General features: G+C 52.7%; 1 protein-coding gene across 1 annotated transcript; it reads right to left on the bottom strand.

The window, feature by feature from the left end:
- Positions 1-608: 608 nt before the first annotated feature.
- Positions 609-13,509, bottom strand: zbtb22a (zinc finger and BTB domain containing 22a). Its single transcript, XM_069198547.1, has 4 exons — positions 13,197-13,509; positions 11,677-11,892; positions 8,432-9,113; positions 609-3,681 (listed from the first exon to the last, which is right to left on the bottom strand). The coding sequence occupies exons 2-4, from the start codon at positions 11,887-11,889 to the stop codon at positions 2,609-2,611; spliced, it is 1,968 nt and encodes a 655-aa protein (XP_069054648.1). The 5' UTR covers positions 11,890-11,892; positions 13,197-13,509; the 3' UTR covers positions 609-2,608.
- Between the last annotated feature and the right edge of the window lie 10,571 nt (positions 13,510-24,080).

Genomic DNA, 24,080 nt, shown 5'->3' with positions numbered 1-24,080 from the left:
GGCGGCGGTGTTCACATGGTCTGACCTGCCATCTCGCAGGGGTGACGCTCCGATCTACCTCTGTAGTAACCCTGCCACGGAAGCAGCTGTCTCTGCACCGTGCAATCGCACCTCTGACATGCACACCGCCCTGGAAGACTCATCGACTCCACTCCAGCTGCGACAAGACTGGCCCATTGACCCTGGGGGCGATATCCTCCCCCTCCGCTGGTCTGACTCTGCTCTCCTGTCTGTCCCCCCCAGCCCCTCTACACTCTGGGGGTGACGGGGCTTCTCCTGCTGCGCCCCAGAGCTCTGGAGCTGCAGCCCCCAGGATCTCAGAGTCTCCCCTCTTTCAGATCCAGACTCTCACACCTTCTTCTCCAGGGCCTGCCAGCTCAGAGATCACGACCCGGACTGTCTGGATTTCGTATCAGACCTCAGATGCGTCTCCTGGATGTTTCTGCCGCCAGCCCGGGGCCCGGTCCGAGAGCGCCGCGGTGGAGCCCCCTCTGGCGGACACGGCGCGGAACTGCAGGCGAGCGCCGCGCCGCCTTTCCCAGCATTTCAAGACCGAAATACCCCCGACGCGTCCCTCGGAACTACGGCAAGCAATGTAAGCAAGCAGCTCATTTTTTATTGTTTTTATTTTTACAGGTACCCCGAGGACCGCAGCGCTGATACAGATCATCAGTGAAATAATTACAGCCGCCGGTCGGAAGCCCCGGGGCAGACTGCTCCGGGACACACGGCGCAGGGCAGTCAGGAGCTGGGGGCGACCGGAGATCCGTCAGTCCTGCGCTCCGGCCGCGGTACGGAGCCCAGCGTCGCCTGTCCCTGTCCCGCAGCATCGTGTGGCCGACAGTCACAGCCTCCACACTGTCCGCACTATGTACAGCGACAGACACTACACACTGTACCAGACACTAGATATTTACACTGGACAGCACTTATACAGCACATCACGTATTGTAATATACATATATACGCTGATAGACACAGTACACAGCATATACGGACAGTAAGATACAATACACACTGTAGATACTGTACACAGTATACGCACACTGTACACAGCATTGACATTGTAATAGACCCTGTACATAGTATATACACACACTGAATATACACACTGTAATAGACCCTGTACACGGTATATACACACTGTAATAGGCACTGTACACGGTATATACACACTGTAATAGGCACTGTACATAGTATATACACACACTAAATATATACACACTGTAATAGGCACTGTACACAGTATATACACACTGTAATAGGCACTGTACATAGTATATACACACACTAAATATATACACACTGTAATAGGCACTGTACACAGTATATACACAAACTGCACACAGTATATACACACACTAAATATATACACACTGTAACAGGCACTGTACACAGTATATACACAAACTGCACACAGTATATACACACAGTAATAGGCACTGTACACGGTATATACACACTGTAATAGGCACTGTACAGAGTATATACACACACTGTACACAGTATATACACAAACTGCACAGTATATACACACTGTAATAAGCACTGTACACAGTATATACACACTGTAATAGGCACTGTACACAGTATATACACACACAGTATTTACACACAGTGCACACAGTATATACACAGTGTAATAGGCACTGTACACAGTATATACACACACAGTATTTACACACAGTGCACACAGTATATACACAGTGTAATAGGCACTGTACACAGTATATACACACAGTGCACACAGTATATACACACAGTGCACACAGTAGTTCCAAGTAGCTGTGTCAGCACGCGTAGGCTGCAAATGAAATGTTTCCTTTCTTCTCTTTTCACCTGGAATAAATCTTTACTTGTTCCTTTACTGAACGCAGTACTGTACACACTGCACACAGCACGTACACACTGGGACACACTGTAATAACACCCTCCCACCTTAAAATGTGAACTAATTTGTATGCAACTACTTTTTATATATCAGAATTTCTATATTCAATATTTTTATTTAAGTTCCATGTAATACTAACACTGCACACAGAATATAACACTATATGTAGCATACACACTGGAAAGGGTACTGTAAACCATACACTGCACATAGCATATACACACTGTAAATGACACTATACCAAAGTATATACACAGTGTACACAGTACACACTGTAATGGACACTGTGCACAGCACACACACTGCACACAGTCTATACACATTGGAAAAGATACTGGAAACAATACACTGTATATGAATACACCCATCGCATTTAGACACTGCCACACAGTAAATACACATACTGTGACCCTGTCCACAGCACAGACACACTGTAACACAGCACACACACACAGCACACACACTGTAACAGCACACACACACTGTAACACAGCACACACACACCACACACACTGTAACACACCACACAGCACACACACACACTGTAGACAGCACACAGCACACACACACTGTAGACAGCACACAACACACGCACACGCAGTATACACACCACACACACACTGTAACACAGCACAGACACACTGTAACACACCACACACACTGTAACACAGCACACACACACTGCGCTCTCCAGTCGCCCGCCAGACACGCCCCCTCTCAGCTGTAAGCCCCGCCCTCCCCGAACCCGCCCCCTCCCGCCTCCTCCTTCAGCCCGTAGAGCCCCCCCCCGGGGGGCCCCAGCCCTTCCTCGCCCTCCTCCCCCTCCTCCTCGCCCTCCGTGTAACGGCCCAGCCCCGCGCGCTCCACCTTGACCCCGTCGCCGGGCGGGGCCGGGGGCGGGGCGGGGCCGCGGCGGGCCAGGCCGGCGGCCGCCAGCCGCGCGCAGTGCGCCTGGTGCCGCAGGAAGCTGTCGCGCCACACGACCTTTTTCCCGCAGAGGCCGCACTCGTAGGGGCGCAGGGCGCCGTGCGTCTTGAGGTGCTTGGTCAGGTGGTGCTTCATCTTGAAGGTCTTGGCGCAGACGGGGCAGGCGAAGGGCCGCAGGTTCAGGTGCTGCATCTTGACGTGACGGTCGCGCATGCTCTTCAGCGTGTAGGCCTTGCCGCAGTGGCAGTAGTGCACCTTGCCCGTGTAGGGGGCGCCGGCGAGCGCGGGCGGGGCCGGGAGGGAGGGCGAGGGGGACGGGGGCGAGCCCACGGCGATGGCGGCGGGCGGCGGCGGCGGCGGCGGCGGCGGCAGCGGGGGGGGCGCCTCGCCGGCCAGGAAGAAGTCGCTGTGCTCGAGGGCGGAGGGCAGCAGGGGCCTCTGGGATACCTGCCCCGTGCCGTCCTCGATCTCGTCGTACGTGTCGCCCCCGAACGCCGCCGCGGCCGCGTAGCGCCCCGCCTCCCCGAACTCCTCGGCCTCCGCGTCCTCCTCCTCATCCTCCTCCTCCTCCTCCTCCCCGCCGTACTCCTCCTCGGCGCCCCCCTCCTCCTCCTCCTCCCCCGGCCTGCCGCCCGGCTGCAGCCAGGAGCTCACCTGCCACGGCGCCCCGCTGGGCAGGGGCGAGGAGGGGCAGGAGGAGCTGGGCCGCCCCCCGGCCTCGGCCTCTGCCCCCCCCACCAGCTCCATGTCCGCTGCCCCCCCACTGTCCCGCGCCCCGCTGCCTGCCGCCGCCAGCTCTTCATCCTCCTCCTCCTCGCCGTACTCCTGCTCCCCCTCCTGGTCACTCGCGCTGGGGTACCGGCCTGGAGGAGACAGGGGCACGTGTGACCACAGAGCCCACAGACACTCCACACCCACACAGAGACCACGGACACACCCACACCCACACAGAGCCCACAGACACACTCCACACCCACACAGAGCCCACAGACACACTCCACACCCACACAGAGCCCACACACACTCCACACCCACACAGAGCCCACAGACACTCCACACCCACACAGAGCCCACGGACACACTCCACACCCACACAGAGCCCACAGACACACTCCACACCCACACAGAGCCCACAGACACACTCCACACCCACAGAGAGCCCACAGACACACTCCACACCCACACAGAGCCCACAGACACACTCCAGACCCACACAGAGCCCACAGACACACTCCACACCCACACAGAGCCCACACACACTCCACACCCACACAGAGCCCACAGACACACTCCACACCCACACAGAGCCCACGGACACTCCACACCCACACAGAGCCCACAGACACACTCCACACCCACACAGAGCCCACACACACTCCACACCCACACAGAGACCACAGACACACTCCACACCCACACAGAGCCCACACACACTCCACACCCACGGACACACTCCACACCCACACAGAGCCCACACACACACTCCACACCCACACAGAGCCAACAGACACACTCCACACCCACACAGAGCCCACAGACACTCCACACCCACACAGAGACCACAGACACACTCCACACCCCCACAGAGCCCACAGGCACACTCCACACCCACACAGAGCCCACACACACACTCCACACCCACACAGAGCCCACACACACACTCCACACCCACACAGAGACCACAGACACACTCCACACCCACACAGAGACCACAGACACACTCCACACCCACACAGAGACCACAGTCACTCCACACCCACACAGAGCTCACACACACTCCACACCCACACAGAGCCCACAGACACACTCCACACCCACACAGAGCCCACAGACACACTCCACACCCACACAGAGCCCACGGACACACTCCACACCCACACAGAGCCCACACACACACTCCACACCCACACAGAGACCACGGACACTCCACACCCACACAGAGCCCACACACACTCCGAACCCACACAGAGCACACAGACACTCCACACCCACACAGAGCCCACACACACACTCCACACCCACACAGAGCCCACACACACACTCCACACCCACACAGAGCCCACAGACACTCCACACCCACACAGAGACCACAGACACACTCCACACCCACACAGAGCCCACAGACACACTCCACACCCACACAGAGCCCACGGACACACTCCACACCCACACAGAGCCCACACACACACTCCACACCCACACAGAGACCACGGACACTCCACACCCACACAGAGCCCACACACACTCCACACCCACACAGAGCCCACAGACACTCCACACCTACACAGAGCCCACACACACACTCCACACCCACACAGAGCCCACACACACACTCCACACCCACACAGAGCTCACACACACTCCACACCCACACAGAGCCCACAGACACACTCCACACCCACACAGAGCCCACAGACACACTCCACACCCACACAGAGCCCACAGACACTCCACACCCACACAGAGCTCACACACACTCCACACCCACACAGAGCCCACGGACACACTCCACACCCACACAGAGCCCACAGACACTCCACACCCACACAGAGCTCACACACACTCCACACCCACACAGAGCCCACGGACACACTCCACACCCACACAGAGCCCACAGACACTCCACACCCACACAGAGCCCACAGACACACTCCACACCCACACAGAGCCCACGGACACACTCCACACCCACACAGAGCCCTAACACACACTCCACACCCACACAGAGACCACGGACACTCCACACCCACACAGAGCCCACACACACTCCACACCCACACAGAGCCCACAGACACTCCACACCCACACAGAGCCCACAGACACACTCCACACCCACACAGAGACCACGGACAAACTCCACACCCACACAGAGCCCACACACACTCCACACCCACACAGAGCCCACAGACACTCCACACCCACACAGAGCCCACAGACACTCCACACCCACACAGAGCCCACAGACACACTCCACACCCACACAGAGCTCACACACACTCCACACCCACACAGAGCCCACAGACACTCCACACCCACACAGAGCCCACAGACACACTCCACACCCACACAGAGCCCACAGACACTCCACACCCACACAGAGCCCACACACACACTCCACACCCACACAGAGACCACGGACACACTCCACACCCACACAGAGCCCACACACACTCCACACCCACACAGAGCCCACAGACACACTCCACACCCACACAGAGACCACGGACACTCCACACCCACACAGAGCCCACAGACACTCCACACCCACACAGAGCCCACAGACACTCCACACCCACACAGAGACCACGGACACTCCACACCCACACAGAGCCCACAGACACACTCCACACCCACACAGAGACCACGGACACACTCCACACCCACACAGAGCCCACACACACTCCACACCCACACAGAGCCCACACACACTCCACACCCACACAGAGCCCACAGACACACTCCACACCCACACAGAGCCCACACACACTCCACACCCACACAGAGCCCACAGACATACTCCACACCCACACAGAGCCCACGGACACACTCCACACCCACACAGAGCCCACACACACTCCACACCCCCACAGAGCCCACAGACACTCCACACCCACACAGAGCCCACAGACACTCCACACCCACACAGAGACCACGGACACTCCACACCCACAGAGAGCCCACAGACACTCCACACCCACACAGAGCCCACAGACACACTCCACACCCACACAGAGCTCACACACACTCCACACACACACTCCACACCCACACAGAGCCCACAGACACACTCCACACCCACACAGAGACCACGGACACTCCACACCCACACAGAGCCCACAGACACACTCCACACCCACACAGAGCTCACACACACTCCACACCCACACAGAGCCCACAGACACTCCACACCCACACAGAGCCCACAGACACACTCCACACCCACACAGAGCCCACAGACACACTCCACACCCACACAGAGCCCACAGACACACTCCACACCCACACAGAGCCCACAGACACTCCACACCCACACAGAGCCCACAGACACACTCCACACCCACACAGAGACCACGGACACACTCCACACCCACACAGAGCCCACACACACACTCCACACCCACACAGAGCCCACAGACACACTCCACACCCACACAGCCCACAGACACACTCCACACCCACACAGAGCCCACACACACTCCACACCCACACAGAGCCCACACACACTCCACACCCACACAGCCCACAGACACTCCACACCCACACAGAGCCCACAGGCACACTCCACACCCACACAGAGCCCACAGACACACTCCACACCCACACAGAGCCCACAGACACTCCACACCCACACAGAGCCCACGGACACTCCACACCCACACAGCCCACAGACACACTCCACACCCACACAGAGCTCACACACACTCCACACCCACACAGAGCCCACGGACACACTCCACACCCACACAGAGCCCACAGACACTCCACACCCACACAGAGCCCACAGACACACTCCACACCCACACAGAGCCCACAGGCACACTCCACACCCACACAGAGCCCACAGACACACTCCACACCCACACAGAGCCCACGGACACTCCACACCCACACAGAGCCCACAGACACACTCCACACCCACACAGAGCCCACGGACACACTCCACACCCACACAGAGCCCACACACACTCCACACCCACACAGAGCCCACACACACTCCACACCCACACAGAGCCCACAGACACACTCCACACCCACACAGAGCCCACAGACACACTCCACACCCACACAGAGACCACGGACACTCCACACCCACAGAGAGCCCACAGACACTCCACACCCACACAGAGCCCACAGACACACTCCACACCCACACAGAGCCCACAGACACACTCCACACCCACACAGAGCCCACACACACTCCACACCCACACAGAGCCCACAGACACACTCCACACCCACACAGAGCCCACAGACACACTCCACACCCACACAGAGCCCACGGACACTCCACACCCACACAGCCCACAGACACACTCCACACCCACACAGAGCCCACACACACTCCACACCCACACAGCCCACAGACACTCCACACCCACACAGAGCCCACAGGCACACTCCACACCCACACAGAGCCCACAGACACTCCACACCCACACAGAGCCCACGGACACTCCACACCCACACAGCCCACAGACACACTCCACACCCACACAGAGCCCACGGACACTCCACACCCACACAGAGCCCACAGACACACTCCACACCCACACAGAGCCCACAGACACACTCCACACCCACACAGAGCTCACACACACTCCACACCCACACAGAGCCCACAGACACACTCCACACCCACACAGAGCCCACAGACACACTCCACACCCACACAGAGCCCACACACACTCCACACCCACACAGAGCCCACAGACTCCACACCCACACAGAGCCCACACACACTCCACACCCACACAGAGCCCACACACACTCCACACCCACACAGAGCCCACAGGCACACTCCACACCCACACAGAGCCCACAGACACACTCCACACCCACACAGAGCCCACAGACTCCACACCCACACAGAGCCCACACACACTCCACACCCACCTGGGCAGACAGAGACTCCCGCCTCTCCTCCAGGCCCGACTCCTCCTCCCTCCTCGTCCTCCTCCCTCTGGCCTGCGCCCCCACACGCCTGCCCGGCGGCGCCCCCTGCTGCCCGGGTGGAGGAAGCGCGCCTGTGCCGCGGCGGCGCGGGGCCCAGGGCCGGCCGTGCCCTGGGGGCGCCCCCCTTCTCGGCGGCTCTCTGGGGCGCCCCCCAGCCGGGGGCGCTGGTGCTGGAGAGCCAGGCCTCCTCGCAGCTGGAGTAGTCGCCCTCCCCGCTGGGGCGCGAGAGCGCGGAGGAGGAGGAGGAGGGGGGTGTGGCCCGGGGGCGGGGGCGGAGCAGGGCCGGGCGGGGGGGGCAGGGCCGCGCGGGGGGGCCGCCGGGCTCCGCCTCCCCCCCGCCGCCGGCCGGCCCGTACAGGAAGTCCGTGCTGCTGGGGGACTGCTGGCGCGAGGGCGTGGCGGGGGCGGGGGCGGGGGCGGGGCGCCGGCCCCCCCGCAGGAGCTCGGTGATCTTGTCCACGATGTGCCACATCTGCAGGAAGCTGGCCACCGTCACGTAGCTGACCATCTCCGCACGCAGCACCGACAGGCGGCCCGTGTAGGCGCAGCCCAGCACACTGTCGAACGCCAGCGGGTCCAGGACCGCGGGCAGGGAGACCGACGACACGTTCTTCAACAGCACCTGGGCACAGGGAGAGGGGTTCACACACACACCCTGACTGGACACTCCAGTACATGAACACTGCACTGAGAGAGAGGGGTTCATACACACACCCTGACTGGACACTCCAGTACATGAACACTGCACTGAGAGAGAGAGGGGTTCACACACACACCCTGACTGGACACTCCAGTACATGAACACTGCACTGAGAGAAAGAGGGGTTCATACAGACACACTGACTGGACACTCCAGTACATGAACACTGCCCTGAGAGAGAGAGGGGTTCATACAGACACACTGACTGGACACTCCAGTACATGAACACTGCCCTGAGAGAGAGAGGGGTTCATACAGACACACTGACTGGACACTCCAGTACATGAACACTGCACTGAGAGAGAGAGGGGTTCATACAGACACACTGACTGGACACTCCAGTACATGAACACTGCACTGAGAGAGAGAGGGGTTCATACACACACACTGACTGGACACTCCAGTACATGAACACTGCACTGAGAGAGAGAGGGGTTCACACACACACCCTGACTGGACACTCCAGTACATGAACACTGCACTGAGAGAGAGAGGGGTTCATACACACACACTGACTGGACACTCCAGTACATGAACACTGCACTGAGAGAGAGGGGTTCATACACACACACTGACTGGACACTCCAGTACATGAACACTGCACTGAGAGAGAGAGGGGTTCATACACACACACTGACTGGACACTCCAGTACATGAACACTACACTGAGAGAGAGAGGGGTTCATACACACACTGACTGGACACTCCAGTACATGAACACTACACTGAGAGAGAGAGGGGTTCATACACACACTGACTGGACACTCCAGTACATGAACACTGCACTGAGAGAGAGAGGGGTTCATACACACACTGACTGGACACTCCAGTACATGAACACTACACTGAGAGAGAGATGTAACAGAGAGAGATGTCCCATTGGGTGTAACCAGGATTACACCCAATGGGACAAACACCCCACAGAAACTCTGCACATGGAGATCTGTAGAATCATCCTCCGTGTGCAGAGAAAAACTCCTAACAACGGGTGCAGGGCCGAATTAGGCCAGTACCCACTATTGATAAACATACAGAAAAGAATATTAAAGTATTGGCTACACCTAAAAAACAGCGACCAAAATTCCTACCACCACAAAGCCCTGCTGAGCCAAGAGCTGAGCCCAAAACAGAGCCCCCTGAGCCAGCTGGTCCTGAGGCTCACCGACCTGAGCCACACCAACACTAACCAGCCTCAGGACAGCACTGCTAGAGCACCACAACCCAGACTCAACCACATCACAGCACAGATCAAACAGCAATATCTCACACACTGGGACACACACACACAAACACAACATAAACTGGAATGCTACAGAACCTTAAACAGACAATACACACTAGCTGAATATTTGACCAAAATAAAAAATAACAAACAGAAACAGACCCTGACGAAGTACAGGCTCAGTGTCCACAACCTGGCCATAGAAACTGGGCGACACAGGCAGACCTGGCTGCCCAGAGAGGACAGGCTGTGCTCCCACTGCCAGCAGGGAGAAATAGAGACAGAGGTGCACTTCCTACTGCACTGTGACAGATACTCTGGGATTAGAGAAACATTCTTCCCGAAATTCAGAAATCTAATCCCAGAGTTCCCACACCTGCCAAAACCACAACAGGTCCCAATCCTACTGGGAGAGGGAGGAGGGAACTCAGTTGATCTGGCAGCCCAGTATGTGATCTCCTGTCACAGCCTGAGGAACAGTGAGTCCGTCTCCCAATAATGCTCCAGCTGCCTACAGTATGTCAATATTATATAATATGTCTTTGTTGTAAATGTCTGTAACATGTCTGTAGATTTTATTTTACTTCTATTTTTTGTTTTGTTCTATGTTAATTTTATTATTTTTATTTGCTTTGGCAACACTGATTGTACCCATCGGTCATGCTAATAAAGCACCTTGAATTGAATTGAATTGAATTGAGAGAGGGGTTCATACACACACACTGACTGGACACTCCAGTACATGAACACTGCACTGAGAGAGAGAGGGGTTCATACAGACACACTGACTGGACACTCCAGTACATGAACACTGCACTGAGAGAGAGAGGGGTTCACACAGACACACTGACTGGACACTCCAGTACATGAACACTGCACTGAGAGAGAGGGGTTCATACAGACACACTGACTGACTGGACACTCCAGTACATTAACACTGCACTGAGAGAGAGGGGTTCATACAGACACACTGACTGACTGGACACTCCAGTACATTAACACTGCACTGAGAGAGAGGGGTTCATACACACGCACTGACTGGACACTCCAGTACATGAACACTGCACTGAGAGAGAGAGGGGTTCATACAGACACACTGACTGGACACTCCAGTACATGAACACTGCACTGAGAGAGAGAGGGGTTCATACACACACACTGACTGGACACTCCAGTACATGAACACTGCACTGAGAGAGAGAGGGGTTCATACAGACACACTGACTGGACACTCCAGTGTGGTAACTCTGCTCTGAGACAGACCTGATCGTGGAAGTAGGGTGAAGAGGCTGCCAACACACACCGATGAGCCCTGAAGACACGGCCCTGCACCTCGATGGCCAGATCACACAGCTGCCCCTCCAGACGCTGGCGGTTCAGACTGGCCAGCAGAGCCCCCTGGACTGAGGGGAAACACACCTGCACCACTCCGCCACCGGGGGCGCTAGAGGCACTGCTGCTACAGCCTGACTCCATGAGCTGAGAGAGAAGAGAGAGAGAGGGGTTAAAACACAACACTGACCACCTGGACACTCCAGGACAGTAACACTGCACTGTGAGAGAGAGGGGTTCATACAGACACACTGACTGGACACTCCAGTACATGAACACTGCACTGAGAGAGAGAGGGGTTCATACAGACACACTAACTGGACACTCCAGTACATGAACACTGCACTGAGAGAGAGAGAGGGGTTCATACACACACACTGACTGGACACTCCAGTACATGAACACTGCACTGAGAGAGAGAGGGGTTCATACACACACTGACTGGACACTCCAGTACATGAACACTGCACTGAGAGAGAGAGGGGTTCATACAGACACACTGACTGGACACTCCAGTACATGAACACTGCACTGAGAGAGAGAGGGGTTCATACAGACACACTGACTGGACACTCCAGTACATGAACACTGCACTGAGAGAGAGAGAGGGGTTCATACAGACACACTGACTGGACACTCCAGTACATGAACACTGCACTGAGAGAGAGGGGGTTCATACAGACACACTGACTGGACACTCCAGTACATGAACACTGCACTGAGAGAGAGAGGGGTTCATACAGACACACTGACTGGACACTCCAGTACATGAACACTGCACTGAGAGAGAGAGGGGTTCACACACACACACTGACTGGACACTCCAGTACATGAACACTGCACTGAGAGAGAGAGGGGTTCATACACACACCCTGACTGGACACTCCAGTGTGGTAACTCTGCCTTACATGATGCGCTTCTGTGCAGAGAGTTGGAAACGTCTGGTTTTTGGAAGTGTCGGTGGGTTTAATAAGACGACTGCGTTGATGTTGTTGTTTTTTTTACAACGGAGAGTCACAATGTCTGGGCTGTGTGTAGCTCAGTTACTCAGAGCAGCACCGTCATGGCGGTGTTAAGCGCGATAAGTGGCCGCACACCGCCGCCGGTCCTCCGGCAGTATAAAAAATCGAGGCCGGGGATCCGGGCCGGCGGCGGCGGAGCGGCTGTGCAAGACAGTCCCATTACAGCAATGAAGCAATGAGGCGGGCATCATGTCCGATCACTAATTACATCCAGAATGAAATTAATTAGTTAATTCAATTCAGCTTGTAATACACACGTCCGTATTGCCCAGGTGAAGCTTGTGTTAATTAGAACAGTCCGGGTTTAAGAGGCAGGATCAGAGCAAGAGGGGCAGGACTTGAACTATTTAAAAAGAAAGACAGATCCCATCGCGCCGGCGAGCAGCTTTTTAAAATACCCCCCCCAAACTGAACTTTGAAAGAACATACCTGGTGTAAAACCGACAAAACCTGGTTTTCTGCGTCTCGGTGGTGGTGTTTTTTTTCCTCTCGCTCCCACGCCCCGGCGTGCCCGTGTTATTTCCACGGCGAGATTCAGGGTTTATTTTTCTTTCAATGAGGATGTGGAAGAGGAGACGCGCAGGGGTGGGCGCACAGCCGGAGCAGCTCTCGCACGGTTTGACCCGCCGCCTCTGCCGTAGTCTGCTCGTTTCTAGATCATGATAATGATGGAGAATAAGTTAGGAAGCGCAAGTGAACTGCAGATTCACAGAGCGCAGATATCTCCCCGAATACAGAGGTTTCTGCCTCTAGGTGTCCTTTCGGCGCCGCCGTGTTGGTGGGGTGACACCTCCTGTGTCTCCTCTGGAGTGAGAGCTGATACTCACATCCTACAATGGCTGGAGCATCTTCTTTTTCGTAAAGGTGTAAAACCGAGGTCCTGGTCATTCAAGTCCCCAGGGCGTTTCTCACTCTGAGTAGGGGTGTTACCCCCGTGTCCTGGTCCAATTTCCCCCTGGTCTTTACCAGTCATGGTCTCCTAATCACCCCCATCTCTGAACTGGCTTCATCACTCTCCTCCCCACTGAGAGCTGGTGTGTGGGGAGAGTACTGGAGCATCATCCAGGTTGGGTACACACTGGTGGAGGAGAAGGAGGAGGGGTATCCCCATTATTGTAAAGAGCTGTGAGTGGAGTCTAAAGATTTTAAATGGTTGAATACTTTTATCTAACTCTGAGGGTTTATCTAGGTTGGTTTGTCTCACTTATCTTGTTTGTACCACCTTTCATCATTGGGGGGGGGGGAGGGAACTGACTCTAAACCTTATTAAATTTATTTAGAGGAATAAACTCCATGACCTTAAAATAGCACTAATATTAACTATTATTTGTGGAACACAGACACAAGAGGGGATTTAGAACATCTAACACTATTATAAAGATGAAATAGATACAGAATTATTTACAAAATTAAGCAAAGTATGTGGGGTATATTTTTTCCATAATGTAATCTTTCAGGAAGCAGAGGGTATAGGGTTTTTACTTTAGTGTAATTTGGATGCTGGGAAACCCCTCAGCTTCCATGAAGAAGATAAATAATTTTGAGAAATAAAACCCTGTTCTGTGAAAACTGGGATAAAAATAGTACGTCCTGGGTAAAAAAAATAACTGATGTTGATGACGAAATGTAAAATTAAGCAGATTTCATGAATAGATATGTTTGTGCTAAGTCTGATAATACATTGTAACCAGTACTACCCCTAGAGAGGTATTGATGCTTTTAAGAAACTGTAACAGTAGTCCATCAGAAACTATGGAAGAATTTACAACCTTTATAAGACTACAAGTAAACATATATTGAGTTATACTTGCACTAATAAATAGTGAAGATCCCTCTTGCAAACTCACAATATGTAGTCAGACTATTTTGGAGCTGACCCGATAAAGACACATTGTCTGCACAGATTTAAAAGGGATATAGATGATAGCTCTTTTTCAAAAGCAGCCCAGAAACGTAACATTTGTTTCGGTTATGTCCTGTTGATAAATTTATCTGCAAAATTGTGTAAAGAAGGTTTCTAATACTGACATTTCTTTTAGAGAAATAGATGTTATGTTACTTCTTAATACTGCTGAAACAAATATAAAAATATAATTTATCACTGACTTAATCATTATACCTGCTTGTTATTATATGTATAAATAACAAATATAATAAATAATATATTATATATTATAATATATAAATAATATATCTCCTAATTACGAGATTGTACTTCTCGCCCAATTTATGGGGTCGAGCAATACCATAATCGCCATACAATACGTCCGTTACCATGATCTGACTTTCAGGTTAGGCAGTGGAATCGATTCCAGGGCAAACTCGTTCTTGTTAGAGGATCCGTATAAATCATCGCACAATATAACGGACAGCTCATACACTGAAATGATCGTTGATATCTCCTCATCACGATATAATTTTCGAAGATTTTTTTTTCCTTGGTAGAAGTAATGCGCTTCCTAAATGTTACAACATGAAAGCTATGCGTACCTTATCTTTATTTGCCTGTATAATGTACCCCGCGGATCTGTAATGTACGCTTGTGTTTATTAAATTGCATTTTAATTATTGAAATATAAATGTTAAAGAAGACAAAACACAATAAAGTCGAATTTATCAGCAACGTAAGCTGACCGCCAGTAAACAAACACCCCGGCGACGTCTGGAGTTCACTAATAACTCTCTGCCCTGAAATACGGTTTTCCAGGAGCCCGCAGTGATTGACAAGCAGAGAGCGGAACCACAGCATCCCGGACCGCTGCACCACACGGACTTCAGCGACGGACCGGCAGTGCGCCGCCGCGCTCATTATGCGTCAAATCTGGATCCGTCGCAGTTGTTACGCATACCCGCCGTTGGCTGGAGGTAGGCGTGACTTCCTTTTACATTCGGAGAGTGACACGGCTTCTGGCCAATCACCGTGGAGTTCCCGCTACTTTTTACATATTTTGTTTCGCTTCCTTTTTTTTAAAAAAAAAATTGTATTTATGCTTAAAAAAAGAACAAACATTACAATACAAACAAGAGAACATATAACAATTCAAAACAAAAATATCGTCAGGTTTTGTTTTGCTTCCTGCTATAGCCACGGAGTTAACGCCCTAACGTGAGTGACACGGCTCTTTGCCAATCACTGCGGACGTCCGTGTTCTTCCACGGAAATACCGCCCTCATCTTGAGTGACTGGGCTCTGAACCAATCATCGCGGATTTCCGTGTACCGCAGCGAAGTTACCGCCCTCACCGTGAGTGAAGCGGCACTAGGCCAATCACCACGGATTTACTGGTCATCGAGCTGAGCGTCGATGGCTTTGTCCAATCAGCGTCGAGATTTCATCCGAAGGCGGGAGGTATACGGCTCTCGTCCAATCACAATTTAAATTCCGGGACTTTACTGAATTCGGTGACACTTGCGAGAAATGTCCACTGGGCGGCGACAGAGATACACGAGTCTATGGCGGTGTGTCTTAAAGCGATCTTGTGCAGAGATTGGAAATCAATACAGATGGTTTCTGAAAGCAGCCCGGAGACTTAACATGTATTTTGGTTATTTTGTGCTATAAAAACATTCTGGACTGATTTGAGGCTAAAATTAACCGTACTTTAATGAAACAGATGGTATGTTAATTTTTAATCCCATTGAAATTAACATGAAAATATCTTTTTAATCGACTTCATTATCATACGTGCACGTTATTATATATGAAGTGAAATGATCTGGGAAGAGTCCTGTTAGAACATTTTAAATAGATGTAAAAGTCTATTTACAGACTATATCAACCCTTATCTTTATTAATCTGGTTTAATCTTTTTTTCAGAAGTGTAACTATATTATGCTATGTACCCTGGTGACATTATTGATTTGCTATCATTAAATTCCTTTTGGGATCAATAATGTCTTATCTATCTATACTCTTGTTGTATCAATTGTATTGCTACAATAAAAAAAAGTTTAAAAAGAATTGCACTTCCGAGAAAAGTCCACTGGGTGGCGAGAGAGATACACGAGTCTATGGCGGCGAGTCTTGCAGCGCCTCCGTACAGAGCCTCGTTGTGCAGATTGAAAATCAATACAGATGATAACTGTGACTTTGTGTCGCCAACTCTGAAAGATAATGTAAAGAAGGAAACTAATAATGACATTACTTTTAAAGAAGTAAAATAATGCTACTTTTAAACCAATTGAAAGTAATATGAAAATATCGTTTGTATTTTTAAAAAATATGATACTTGCACGATATGATAATTAACGAAATGGTGTGGGAGGAGACCCATGTCTGAACAGTTTAAAACAGATGTAAATAGGTCTGTACAGACAATTTGAAACATGTACGGACCTTATCTGCTTTTGTTTACTATTTAACAAGATTACTTGTTTAATCTTTTTGCATAAAATGTACATTTATTATTGTATGTACCCCTGACTATACTCTGTGTTATATGTATTCTTGTTTGTATGGCATGTATTGTTGTTATAATTTAAAATAAAAAAGACGCGAATCGATTAGGTCAAAAGGAAGTGGCCCACGGGGCTTATGGGAAATGTAGTCTCTAGTACTCTGGACTGCGCTCCACACGTGTTGCGCAGATTTGATTGAACGTCAGAAATAATTATACAATTTCAGCGTATGTATCGTGTCGCGGATTTCTATGTCTCTCTTACAAGACGGACTCGGCAGGAGCTGTTTCTTGCCTTGGGAAGAAACGAGCAAAGTCTTCAGACTCTTTCTAATTCAGACAACATAACGGCTGTGCCAACCTGCTCTTCATTGACCCGTTGAACCTGTTTGTGTAAAGAGCAGTATTGTTCTCTAGCGTGTCTTCAGCGCTCGTCCTGCCCAGCAAAGAAACAAAACCCACTGCCGTCGTGTCCGTGGGTTTCTTCACTCCCCTGCCTGGTTTGCAAACTTTTCTCCTGGGTTTATTTTACTTTGTTAAATAAAACGTGGTTGCCGGAGCGGGTCTGACCTCCAGCAGGTCAACAGCCGGCTTTTTTAATCTAATCGGCGAGGAAAACAGGAGCCGTAGCTCAAAACTCGTTGTCAGGAGCATCTTTGCTGATATTACATGAGTGAGGAAGAACCGTTGAGAAGTGGAGCCTATCGTGTGTCGCAGGATGTGGGACAGGACTGTCGGGGAAACACGCAGCTGGTGGAGAAATATCAGCGCTGGACACCAGCCTCACACCGCTGGGCTCACTGCACCATGAGCGAGTCCGTCGGCGCCTCCTCCTGCAGGAGTGAGGAGTCTCCGGTCTCCGGTCGCGTCATGATCTGCAAGTGGAGGTGAGAGACAGCGGCGCCGTGGGTGGCAGCGCTGGGAGCCTGGATTTAGTTCCTGGGGTGCTGTCTGTGTGGAGTTTGCATGCTCTGCCCCCGGTTCTCATGGGTTCAGTTTCCTGGGGTGCTGTCTGTGTGGAGTCTGCATGCTCTGCCCCTGTTCTCATGGGTCTGGTGTCCTGGGGTGCTGTCTGTGTGGAGTCTGCATGCTCTGCCCCTGTTCTCATGGGTCTGGTGTCCTGGGGTGCTGTCTGTGTGGAGTCTGCATGCTCTGCCCCCTGTTCTCATGGGTCTGGTGTCCTGGGGTGCTGTCTGTGTGGAGTCTGCATGCTCTGCCCCTGTTCTCATGGGTTCAGTTTCCTGGGGTGCTGTCTGTGTGGAGTCTGCATGCTCTGCCCCTGTTCTCATGGGTTCAGTTTCCTGGGGTGCTGTCTGTGTGGAGTCTGCATGCTCTGCCCCTGTTCTCATGGGTTCAGTTTCCTGGGGTGCTGTCTGTGTGGAGTCTGCATGCTCTGCCCCTGTTCTCATGGGTCTGGTGTCCTGGGGTGCTGTCTGTGTGGAGTCTGCATGCTCTGCCCCTGTTCTCATGGGTCTGGTGTCCTGGGGTGCTGTCTGTGTGGAGTCTGCATGCTCTGCCCCTGTTCTCATGGGTCCTGTTCCTGGGGTGCTGTCTGTGTGGAGTCTGCATGCTCTGCCCCTGTTCTCATGGGTCTGGTGTCCTGGGGTGCTGTCTGTGTGGAGTCTGCATGCTCTGCCCCTATTCTCATGGGCCCTGTTCCTGGGGTGCTGTCTGTGTGGAGTCTGCATGCTCTGCCCCTATTCTCATGGGTCCTGTTCATGGGGTGCTGTCTGTGTGGGTCTGCATGCTCTGCCCCTGTTCTCATGAGTCCTGTTCCTGGGGTGCTGTCTGTGTGGAGTCTGCATGCTCTGCCCCTGTTCTCATGGGTCTGGTGTCCTGGGGTGCTGTCTGTGTGGAGTCTGCATGCTCTGCCCCTGTTCTCATGGGCCCTGTTCCTGGGGTGCTGTCTGTGTGGAGTCTGCATGCTCTGCCCCTGTTCTCATGGGTCCGGTGTCCTGGGGTGCTGTCTGTGTGGAGTCTGCATGCTCTGCCCCTGTTCTCATGGGTCTGGTGTCCTGGGGTGCTGTCTGTGTGAAGTCTGCATGCTCTGCCCCTGTTCTCATGGGTCTGGTGTCCTGGGGTGCTGTCTGTGTGGAGTCTGCATGCTCTGCCCCTGTTCTCATGGGTTCAGTTTCCTGGGGTGCTGTCTGTGTGGAGTCTGCATGCTCTGCCCCTGTTCTCATGGGTTCAGTTTCCTGGGGTGCTGTCTGTGTGGAGTCTGCATGCTCTGCCCCTGTTCTCATGGGTTCAGTTTCCTGGGGTGCTGTCTGTGTGGAGTCTACATGCTCTGCCCCTGTTCTCATGGGTCTGGTGTCCTGGGGTGCTGTCTGTGTGGAGTCTACATGCTCTGCCCCCTGTTCTCATGGGTCTGGTGTCCTGGGGTGCTGTCTGTGTGGAGTCTGCATGCTCTGCCCCTGTTCTCATGGGTCCTGTTCCTGGGGTGCTGTCTGTGTGGAGTCTGCATGCTCTGCCCCTGTTCTCATGGGTCTGGTGTCCTGGGGTGCTGTCTGTGTGGAGTCTGCATGCTCTGCCCCTATTCTCATGGGCCCTGTTCCTGGGGTGCTGTCTGTGTGGAGTCTGCATGCTCTGCCCCTATTCTCATGGGTCCTGTTCATGGGGTGCTGTCTGTGTGGGTCTGCATGCTCTGCCCCTGTTCTCATGGGTCCTGTTCCTGGGGTGCTGTCTGCATGCTCTGCCCCTGTTCTCATGGGTCCTGTTCCTGGGGTGCTGTCTGTGTGGAGTCTGCATGCTCTGCCCCTGTTCTCATGGGTCCGGTGTCCTGGGGTGCTGTCTGTGTGGAGTCTGCATGCTCTGCCCCTGTTCTCATGGGTCTGGTGTCCTGGGGTGCTGTCTGTGTGGAGTCTGCATGCTCTGCCCCTGTTCTCATGGGTCTGGTGTCCTGGGGTGCTGTCTGTGTGGAGTCTGCATGCTCTGCCCCTGTTCTCATGGGCCCTGTTCCTGGGGTGCTGTCTGTGTGGAGTCTGCATGCTCTGCCCCTGTTCTCATGGGTCCGGTGTCCTGGGGTGCTGTCTGTGTGGAGTCTGCATGCTCTGCCCCTGTTCTCATGGGTCTGGTGTCCTGGGGTGCTGTCTGTGTGAAGTCTGCATGCTCTGCCCCTGTTCTCATGGGTCTGGTGTCCTGGGGTGCTGTCTGTGTGGAGTCTGCATGCTCTGTCCTTGTTCTCATGGGTCTGGTGTCCTGGGGTGCTGTCTGTGTGGAGTCTGCATGCTCTGCCCCCTGTTCTCATGGGTCCTGTTCCTGGGGTGCTGTCTGTGTGGGTCTGCATGCTCTGCCTGTGTTCTCATGGGTCTGGTGTCCTGGGGTGCTGTCTGTGTGGAGTCTACATGCTCTGCCCCTGTTCTCATGGGTCTGGTGTCCTGGGGTGCTGTCTGTGTGGAGTCTACATGCTCTGCCCCCTGTTCTCATGGGTCTGGTGTCCTGGGGTGCTGTCTGTGTGGAGTCTGCATGCTCTGCCCCTGTTCTCATGGGTCTGGTGTCCTGGGGTGCTGTCTGTGTGGAGTCTGCATGCTCTGCCCCTGTTCTCATGGGTTCAGTTTCCTGGGGTGCTGTCTGTGTGGAGTCTGCATGCTCTGCCCCTGTTCTCATGGGTCCTGTTCCTGGGGTGCTGTCTGTGTGGAGTCTGCATGCTCTGCCCCTGTTCTCATGGGTCCTGTTCCTGGGGTGCTGTCTGTGTGGAGTCTGCATGCTCTGCCCCTGTTCTCATGGGTCTGGTGTCCTGGGGTGCTGTCTGTGTGGAGTCTGCATGCTCTGCCCCTATTCTCATGGGCCCTGTTCCTGGGGTGCTGTCTGTGTGGAGTCTGCATGCTCTGCCCCTATTCTCATGGGTCCTGTTCATGGGGTGCTGTCTATGTGGGTCTGCATGCTCTGCCCCTGTTCTCATGGGTCCTGTTCCTGGGGTGCTGTCTGCATGCTCTGCCCCTGTTCTCATGGGTCCTGTTCCTGGGGTGCTGTCTGTGTGGAGTCTGCATGCTCTGCCCCTGTTCTCATGGGTCCGGTGTCCTGGGGTGCTGTCTGTGTGGAGTCTGCATGCTCTGCCCCTGTTCTCATGGGTCTGGTGTCCTGGGGTGCTGTCTGTGTGGAGTCTGCATGCTCTGCCCCTGTTCTCATGGGTCTGGTGTCCTGGGGTGCTGTCTGTGTGGAGTCTGCATGCTCTGCCCCTGTTCTCATGGGCCCTGTTCCTGGGGTGCTGTCTGTGTGGAGTCTGCATGCTCTGCCCCTGTTCTCATGGGTTCAGTTTCCTGGGGTGCTGTCTGTGTGGAGTCTGCATGCAGGGCTGCAACGCCAACCAGTCCGTCACTCCAGGTGTGCCGACACACGAGTAAAAACCTTTCCTGTTCATCACCTGTCAGGTTTCAAGTCAGAAGGATGGGCGTCTCCAGGCCGGTCTCTGCAGCTGAGGCTCTGAGGAGCTCCCGACAGACACGAGTGGAGCTTCGCTTTCAACACCACTGTGGTCAGTAAAGGTTTAATATTCTTAACCACCGAGAGCTGGAGTTTCTCTGAACGTTATCTGCATCACAGCAGCCATGTTTCATTCACACCAGAACTCACAACACACACAAACAGTGCAAGTTAACATGACCTTGAATATACGCATCGTATTACATAATATATTTGTAAAGCAACCCGAAGGCGCTGATTTTACACGTGTTTCCCTGATGTGCTGTAGAGTGGGACTGCTGGACGATGGATGGACGAGTCGCCCCTTCCTGCAGATGCATTTGTAGAAAAGTCATTTTCAGATGCGTTGTGTTTTCTTGAGATTCAAAGCTGTCTGGAAGAGGCATTGCACAACCCTTTGGATTTCTGACTATGCATTAACTGGCGATGCTGTTCAGGACAGCTGTATTGTCTGAGAATGTGAAAATGAAGATGCTTTGACTACTGCTTGTACAATCATTTGTATAAAGTGTGAACAGCACTGGAGAGCTCACACAGCCCTGAGGCTATGATCTATGATCTATGAGGGGCACCTGTGCTCATAGATCGTGACGCGAAAAGAGTTTTGTTGAGCCTGACATACTGTGTACGATTTGTTACAAATGAATGGTACCATCGCATAATGTTATGGTTAACAGAGTTAGTGTGTGTTGCGTGTATTGTCTGTTTAGGATTCTGTAGCATTCCAGTTGGGAGGATGTTTTTACAGAACTCTGTGCGTGGAGTATCTACAGGCTGTTGGTCCCATTTAGTGTAATCTTGCTCAGTGAAGGGATCCTACACTTCCCTGCTGCATAGGGCAAAGGGTTTGATTGCACTTTTAATATTCAGAGCCAATTGTATTGGGGGATTGATGTTGTAGAGCCTCCTTTTACTGGCATGGAAAGCCCTGTGTGCCTTCTCCTAAAGTGACTTCACTGCAAGGAAAACTCTCAGATGAACTGATTGTCAGTCAGAGGTATGTGTAGTTGGTTGTGTTCCAAATTGTTGTTGTTCAGTGTGTAGTTGTTACTGTTTTCCTGAGATCTAGATCTCTTCTGGAAAACCAAGACCCTGGAGTCTCCGGTCACGTCATTATCTACAGGTCTGACAGTCCTGCTCCAAAAGTGCCAGCCTCTGCTGTTCTGGGTCCAGATGGGCTGGCAGTGCCCAGGTCTGACAGTCCTGCTCCAGCAGTGCCCAGTTGTGACAGTCCTGCCCCAGCAGTGCCAGGCTCTGCTGTTCTGGGTTCAGGTGGGCTGGCAGTGCCCAGGTCTGACAGTACTGCTCCAACAGTGCCAGGCTCTGCTGTTCTGGGTCCAGATGGGCTGGCAGTGCCCAGGTGTGACAGTCCTGCTCCAACAGTGCCAGGCTCTGCTGCTCTGGGCCGAGATGGGCTGTCAGAGCCCAGGTGTAAATGTGATGGAATGTGTGGCGGTGTGGTAGGAAGCCAGTCTGACTCTTATTCAGGACATTGTGCTCAGTAAGGAGGGCTCTTGTAGTCTGAGAGTTATGTTTGTGTATGTATTTTGTAACCGTCGTCAATTACACTGAAGTTTAGCTCAACGTATCATTTTGTCTGGTTTAAAACGTAAAACAGTTCAAAAAGAGATGGTTTAGCATGTTGAAAGTGTGTTTTGAAAATTTAGATTTTTGACCACTTTTCGACAGGCGCGCGGCTTATGAAAAAAAGCAAAATTGGGCCACATTTCGTTGGCGAGGAAACGGGCACAGAACACTTTTCCTGCATTTCACATGCATCCTGGAGCACAGCAAATGTATCACAAATTGTCTAGGTGTTGTTAAAACCCCAACCCTAACCCTAGGTTGAGCCCTTCGGAACATTTCGAAAACGGCACGTTCAAAAAGTTGCCCCGTGAGATGCACAAATGACTTCCAGATTCCTAAGAAACACTGAAAGTAGCGGCACTATAATATTTTAAGTGTATTTAGTGTCAAGATCATTGTCCTTGCTCAGTATTTCTTATTTTGTAACCTTCTGCTGAAATGGCCTCTGAAAGGCCTTTGATTTGTGCCGTGAGCACTCTAGGATTGTAAATTACACTGAAGTTAAGCTCAACGTATCATTTTGTCTGGTTTAAAACGTTAAAACAGTTCAAAAAGAGATGGTTTAGCATGTTGAAAGTGTGTTTTCAAAATTGAGATTTTTGACCACTTTTCGACAGGCGCGCGGCTTATGAAAAAAAGCAAAATTGGGCCAAATTTAGTTTGCGAGGAAACGGGTACAGAACACTTTTCCTGCATTTCACATGCATCCTGGAGCACAGCAAATGTATCACAAATTGTCTAGGTGTTGTTAAAACCCCAACCCTAACCCTAGCTTGAGCCCTTCGGAACATTTCGAAAACGGCACGTTCAAAAAGTTGCCCCGTGAGATGCACAAATGACTTCCAGATTCCTAAGACACACTGAAAGTAGTTGCACTACAATATTTTAAGTGTATTTAGTGTCAAGC

The sequence above is a fragment of the Lepisosteus oculatus genome, chromosome 14 (assembly GCF_040954835.1).
Source record: "Lepisosteus oculatus isolate fLepOcu1 chromosome 14, fLepOcu1.hap2, whole genome shotgun sequence".
Classification (NCBI taxonomy): Eukaryota; Metazoa; Chordata; class Actinopteri; order Semionotiformes; family Lepisosteidae; genus Lepisosteus; species Lepisosteus oculatus.
This window is presented reverse-complemented; position numbering and strand designations above follow the sequence as displayed.